The 7,367-nt window shown below is 46.0% G+C and overlaps 1 protein-coding gene across 1 annotated transcript in view; it reads right to left on the bottom strand.

Moving 5' to 3' along the window:
* The window catches only part of LOC103776689 (cadherin EGF LAG seven-pass G-type receptor 1-like), a gene marked incomplete at both ends in the record, with an annotated part of 44,424 nt that overhangs the window by 32,581 nt on the left and 4,476 nt on the right, over window positions 1-7,367 (bottom strand). Inside the window, 6 exon segments of the mRNA XM_008944211.1 lie at window positions 1,555-1,696; window positions 2,430-2,604; window positions 2,929-2,945; window positions 2,948-3,032; window positions 3,366-3,551; window positions 4,013-4,179. Of these exon segments, the coding sequence (XP_008942459.1) occupies window positions 1,555-1,696; window positions 2,430-2,604; window positions 2,929-2,945; window positions 2,948-3,032; window positions 3,366-3,551; window positions 4,013-4,179 (772 nt within the window).

Below are 7,367 nucleotides of genomic sequence, written 5' to 3'. Positions count from 1 at the left end.
GAAAGCGCTGTCTGGGACAGGCGGGACAGCCTGTGTTGGGCTGTGCTAGCACTTCAACAGCTCGGGCACCTGCAGGCGGTGCTGAGCCTGTGCCCTGGTTTACCTCCTGCCACAAACAGCCTTGGGGTGCAGCTCCCCAGCACTTTATATCCCACCCCCCATCCCCAGGAGGTCCTGTCCCAGCCCTGCTGTGGGCAGAAGTGCCTGTCCAACCCACAGGGACACCAGTGTGGGTGCACAGCTTGCTGCAGGCTCACCCTACACAGAAGTCACCACGTTCAGCCAGTCTGGCTTACTCGGCCAGCTCACCAGAGGGTGGGAAAAGCCCTGCTCTGCCTCAGGGGATGAGGATGTATAGCTAGGGACATGGAAGAGGCACGGCTAGCAGCTTGGATCCAGACTAAGGAGAGCAGCACACGTCATTGCAGGCTGTGTAGCAACCCAAAAGCCACCCCTCTTGAAGGATAATGCTCATTTTCACTGTGTCTGTTTCTTCTGGATAAGCTTGTGAGTAGGTTTGTGTCCCAAACCAGTGCTGACAAAAAGAGCTCAGGGAAGGAGTCAGGACAGTGACCAGGGCCTCTGCTAGCTGCAAGTCTTTGTGAAGCAACAGCCAGAAGGATGACACTGCTGAGTATATGATCAGCATAATGCACAAGGAATCCCCTTCCTGCTGCTCATTTTAGGAAAGAAAAGCTGTCTGAGATCTGATGCAAAGAATATGCTGAATTTTCTTTCTGATAATTGCCAGGTTTGCACTTCTATGCTTTATAATACAAAAAACCACAATGCTATACATGACATGATGTCAGCAGATAATGACAAGGAACAATGACTGTGCCAGTAATTCCAGAGGAATGAAAGATGGATCTGGCAACAGCACGGCCGACATTCACAAGCCCACACAACAAAAAGCAGAGGAAGAAGCTTGCTGTTTTCAAAGTGAAGGAAACAGCACATGAACTCTTTCTAAATGGGCAGACAAATTCACTTCATTTGCACATCATGAATGGCCCATGCTACAGTAAATCAAAGCACCGACTCGGGGCTAAGGCCGGCTGATGAACGCTTATCTGAGACCAGGATGCCAGGGACGAGGGAATCAGCACGTTTCTCCCACACAGCAACACCACATAGGCCTCCCAGATTGTCCAGAAGAGATGGCTTTTTGCTAGCCCAGGGACTGGACCCAAACTGCAAAGCCAGGTTGCTTGGCCACAGGCCACCTGTGTGAGTGCTGGGGAAGATGGTGTATGCTGGAGGAGCTGAAGGAGAGACGAAGAGCAAACTGAGGCCAAGCCCACTACAAGGTACAGGGCAGATGCAGTGCTGTGTAACACAGCACACTTAATTGAGCCCCTGAGTTGCTGATGAGGAAAAGAGGCCCGAGTGTATGGAGGTTTGCCTGGTCTCTAGGAAGAGAGCTAAGGAATGCCCAAGGACAGGCAGCCTGCAAATACCGACTACTATGAACACTCAAATTATAACAGGAAAGCTAACTGGAGCAGCTACCTGGAAGGATGAAGAAGCCAAGAACAAAAATAACTGTCTTACTTGCTCTCGCAGTATTGCCCATAGTAGCTTTGTCCACATTCACAGGTGTAGCCATGGGATGAACTGGGTTTGTGCATGCATGTGGAGACATGCTCACATGGGTTCAAGTTACATACATCAACACAGTCTCTTCCAAAGTACCCTGGGGAGACAAGGTCATAAAACTACAGCAACCATTGTAATCTATGATTTGCATGTCTGAAAAAAAATTACATCTATTTTAAGCTTATACACTAACAACACATCTTCAATAATCAGTAGATCCCCCTGAGACACTGCTAGAAAGAAGGAACTCTTTTCCTTTTCAGCAAAAAAAGATATAGTGCACCTTTTTTTTTCTGACAGTCTGTTAACATACTTGAGGCACCTTTGTGCCTTTGGTTCCCAGTTTTACATTCAGGGCATGTGTCACAAACAGTTTTGTATTCTCCCCCTGCATGTATGGGAGGTGACTGTGCTGGGCACTGACAGCATGTGCTGGCTACATGCACCAAAACAGAGAAAACATTCAGAGTGTCTTGATTAGGATGCAGAGTGTGAGACTGAAATTCAACAGCAGAAAAGGCTGGAAAAGAAAAAGGAATAAAAAAGGAAAAAGAAAATAGACAAAAAGACAAGGTGGGGAGGTGCATGGAAAGAGCGTTTTTGCTCCCCAGACTGTCTATTTGGTTGATATGTTGCACAGAATAAATGATCCTGAGTCCATGGCCGCAGTTTCAAGGATGCTACAGTAAGACTAAGAAAGATAATAGTGATTGGAAGAGAAAGAATCAGAAGAAGAGCAATTTCTAAGCATGCTGCTGCTCTTCTTCTGATGAAGACATGAAGATGTGATCCAGCTCCTGGACAAGTGCATGGGATGGTCACCAGGTTACCTGGGTCGCAGATGCAGGAGTAGCTGTCCCAGTCATCACTGCAGTAGCTGTTCTGGGGACACGGGTTGGAATCACAGGGGTTATCCACTTCACAGCCCTCCTTCACGTTGATCTTGATAGCCTGTTTCATGTTAAGCGTAGCTGTGTTTGTAGATGTCTCCCCCATTCTTACTCCCTGGTGACAAAAAACAATTATTTTAAAATGAGAGTCTTTGTTCAGAATCCAGTACTATGTGTTTTACCACTTCCATTGATCTAGGAGGCTACACTTCAAAGACACATCACCTGATGAGCCAAACACAGGTTGGTTTTTTTTCAAATGCTGTTCTGTTGTGAGACCAGATTTGTACCTGGGATAGTGGGTGGACTTCAATATTTTGATTCTTAGATATTTTGACGGAGGAAACAGAAATGTTCAGGGATAGATGAAAACCCCCACATTTCACAGGGGTATTTTCCTAAGAGTTACAAGTTTGTTGCTACACTTCTCATTTCATACCTGCATGCAGCCATATGAACAGAGACTTGGTCTCCAGAGATGCCTCCCACAATGATGCTTTTCATTTTCAGTCCAGGTAGTTGGTTTCCAATCTGCACAGTGCTCTGTTGAGGAAAAGGACAGTCTGTAAGAAGCGCTATCATCCTCTGTGACACAGCCACTCTGCTTTCTGTAGTGATGGAGTCAAGCAGTAGCTGACAGTAGATTACAGAAAAAATATCCAAGCAGTGAGGAGCTAGACATATGAATGTGACTTTTTATAGACTTGTTCATAAGATATCTTGTCATTAGGCTTAATAAATTAATATAACCTCATTAGGCACAAATCACTGCAGAACATGGCGCACAGCCCAAGCATTTGTCCACAATCCTTTATCCCACTTTCTCCTAGAAACCTTTCTGTAGTGCTTAGTGGCAAAGTCAAGCTGCTGCTTTACCTGGTACATCCCATAGTCCAAGGACATGACAGCGAGGTACTTGATGTCTTTACCATCTTTAGCACTCTTCAGCTCTATTAATAAATGATGCCATTCCCCATCACTGACTCGTGACTGGCTCATCTTCAAACTAGCAACCTGGCTCAGGCCACTGTACACTTCAAACTGCACGTAGTTGTTCAGGATCTGTTGAAAAAGAAAATTGTGTCTATTTTTGGCTACATATTTCTATTTCATGCGGCAGGGGGCAGAAAGCAAGATAATAACTTTTCATAAGACAACCCAAAAGGTAAAAAAGCCCAAAGAGTAAAGAAGGGAATACTTGCAATAACTCCTCATATCATGTTGGACACTCAGACTCTAAACTACCCTACTGACAAAAAAAAACCCCAAAATAATCAACACATTTTTTGCATGTATATTAATGTACACTACTACTTCTGCTTAAAAAAATAATCTTAAGTTGACAATCTGAATTTTACAATCATCTTCGGATCACTGATCTTTTTAAATGGCTGACGAAATACTTTGTGTTTATTGGTGTGCATATACTTGGGTGGTTGAAGCTACACAGTTCATGTGGCCACATCCACTGACAGGGGAGGATTTCTTAATTATTTTCTGACCCAAGGCAGCCACATTTTTACCTGAATGTTGATCTTGGATGCAGCCCCAGCATTGGCTTGCATTAACATGCCATTGACTTTCCGGGTTCGGAACATCAGCCCGATGTACCAGGGCACAGAGATGGTAATGTCAAGGTCACTCCAAATGATGATGCTCTCACCACTGAAACGCTGAGGAGAAGGCATTGCTGTAAATCAAAAGACAAGAGAGAAACAGTTCGTATCCTTCAGGACAAGGTTAAGAAGAGAGATGACACTATGTTGCTTCTCCACTGAGCTATTTTCAATCTGCTTTGGAGTAAGAGCTCCAGACTAGAGGAGTTACTGTGAAGCAGTTGATAATAGTGTAAATTCACAACCTATCTTTGTCGTGAGGTAGGCACCTTCTCTCTGTGCCTGCACTCAAAGGCAGCACCTCCACGCTGCTATGGCATTACACAGGTGAGAGGTGTTCCTAGAAAGGTAAGCTCAGGATCTCTACTGATACAGTTCTGCTGATGAGTGGGTGGACAGAGCAGGAAATATGAGGCCAACAGTTGCTGCAGATGTTTTCAACATATCCTTGATTACCTGCTTCTAATTAACAGATTAAATGCAGAGGAGCAGGCTGGGAGGCAACACAAAATATTAAGTAATTATAACTACTCCAGGGCCAGATTATTCAGTTGTCTCAGCTACACAGCCTTTTCACAGGGAGAAAGCTTCTGTGAATTGCCTAAATCATCTGCCTTAAATATCTCAAATGACAGCTGAAGAGTTTTCCTCTAACTTTGCACAAACATAGTTCCTACAGGGAGAGACCAATGACAGCCTTCAGTGGAAAGCACTTTCTGGATGGAAAATAGGGGAACACCCAGCCTCAGACTTTTAAAGTAGTTACCTCAGGTAACAGGAGCCACAGTCTCATGGATCAGTTGACCTCACCAACTAGATGGGCAAATGAAGCCGCGGGAGCTGTGTGCTATTTGCAGCACCTCATATGACACCTCTGTCATGCATGGCACCTTGCAGTGGAATCAGCACCTGCCTGATGTCCTTACTCGTGGGCATGATGGTGAAGTCGTGGCAGCTTTTTGCTAGTGGAAGCAGGCCTGAGAGACTGGGTACCCCCACCACAGACTGGCAACCAGCCTTGTATCTTGTCATGCACTAACCCATGTAGATGGTCCATGAGATGACAGGGCTTAAAGGGCTTAAGAGTGTCCTTCCTCTTCTGCTCCACAGTACTGTATCTGCTGGCTCTTCAAGACTTTCTTGTAGTAGGAGAGGTTATGTATGTACAAATGTGTATGTGTTACTATAAAATGGCAAGTCCTTAGAAAAAGTTAGAAGGATGACACCATAGCAAAAGATGGAGTCAGGCTGACATGAAGTTGGAGGTTTTGGATGAAAAAATCCAACTCCCAAATTCTAAAGGTGGTGGGGGAGGGAGCGCAGGGGCTGGAGGAAAGTGTAAGCCCTTCAGCCCCCTGTTTGTGAGAAAGAGGATGTCAGTGACTAGCAGCCAGAGGTGCAAAATGACTTGCTCTTCTCTAAGGTATGGTTACCCAACCACCCCACCCTGGGGTAACTGCAGGTCCAAAGGGCAACCCTCCTCTCTCCTGCTCCAGGCAGTGACCACCCCTTAGCAGTCATACTCAGTCCTCCACAAATGCTAGCGGGGACATGTGGTGAAAAAGCTGAGGCTTGGCTTGTTCTTGAATCACAGACAGCAATTTAAAATGCTTTGCCACCAGATATAGATGTCCTCAGCTTGCTTAAAGCTTGCATCTAGCTTGAGCTCTGACTATCTGGGCCAGGGCACAATTCATCAGCCAGCTCTGCACCACATCAAAGTAAAAGTAACCAAGACATTAGTTCTGAGCAGTGTCTTTTCCTCCTCCTGCTCCACACATGCAGAAGTCAGCCCCCTCCTTCCTCCTCTACCCTGCCGTTCTTCACAGCTACCTGGCTTTCCAACTTCTTTGCTAGTGGTTTTCTAGACTGTTGCTGATATTTTTAAGTCTACCTGTCTCTGGAGAGTGGAGCCAGGATGCAAACCTTGAGGGCTTCCCACCTGCTAGAGGCTGGGAATACTGTTTGCAAGCGTTTGGGCTCGGCTCCTGGGAGAACTGGACTGGCATGGCAATTAGCCACTTTCTTCCTTTTCTCACCGGTGGTGACCTTCTGTGCTTGCAAATACCATTCCCTTCCCACACCTCCTCCCAGCTCCCCTCCCTCCCCTGGGGCCAGGGTGCACCTTCCCCTGCTAGTGAAACAGAATCCCCATCCATCAGCCCCTCTGACCTCCCTCCCACCCTCAGCCCTTCCCCATGCCCGGGGTCTCCATGGAGGGGCTGGTGGCCACATCCAATGTACCCAGATGGGGCCTGCCCACCCCTATCAGCACAGAGGCAAGTGCACATGCTTTCAAACACAACACCTCCCTTCCATCCGTGACACAAACCAATTGTTTCCCCAGGGTTTGTCACTTTGAGGCACTGCCTGTGTATCCACATACACTTTAAAGGGACTCCTACATTTAAAAGGCCATCAGGGAGTTCTGAGGGCTATTCACTGTGGAGACAGAGGGCCTGGGGAAACACTGCCAACATCAGGATGTCACCTGCAGCTTGGGTGTGGGACATGTGACAGCTTAAGTTTTAGTGCAAACCTGTGGTGTGCAGCCCAAGGCTAGCACAATGGCATTAGCCATCTGAGAGCAAGTTGGGCACAGCTGCTAGATCTTCTTCATAGCATTGCAGTACCTCAATTATAAAAAGAATTCAACTACAATAAAGGTGAAACTCATTTTTCCTTAATTTTATCTTCCTTCTATACATGAGCAAAGGGAGATGGGAGCAGCCAGAAGTTGAGCCAGCAGGTCCTACGAGGGTGGTCAAAGTAGAACACCCCATCCTCACTAGTGGTGACCAGATCCCAGAGTTACTGAGGAGTAGGCAATCAAAAAAGTTGGGTTTTTTTAGCTTGCCAAAGTCTTTGTCCTCTGTGAGCCTGAAGCAGATTCAGCATTGGCAAAGGGATTGACGAAACACATGAAGCCAATCACCCTTACACAGGAGTGCAAGTATTCTAGCTGAAACTTTTTAAAAAATTGCTGCCTAATAATATCTAGTGCTGTTAGGATCATACCTGAGCATTCAAAGGAGCCACCTGAAAGCCAGGAGTACTGTATATCAGTGATTCCTCCTGACTTTAACTACAGGCTCTTGAAACCTTTGGTCACATATTGGAAAAATTCATTTCTTTCTTGGCTTGCTTTTTTTCCTTAGGGACATTTTGCCCCAGAAGTATCATCAAAGAAGCAAGCAGCCTGCTGCCCTCAAAATATATAAAAAAAAAAAAAACACCACAAATTGAGGCTTCAGGAAGAACA

Source organism: Merops nubicus, unplaced genomic scaffold (assembly GCF_000691845.1).
Source record: "Merops nubicus isolate BGI_N331 unplaced genomic scaffold, ASM69184v1 scaffold3527, whole genome shotgun sequence".
Classification (NCBI taxonomy): domain Eukaryota; kingdom Metazoa; phylum Chordata; class Aves; order Coraciiformes; family Meropidae; genus Merops; species Merops nubicus.
This window is presented reverse-complemented; position numbering and strand designations above follow the sequence as displayed.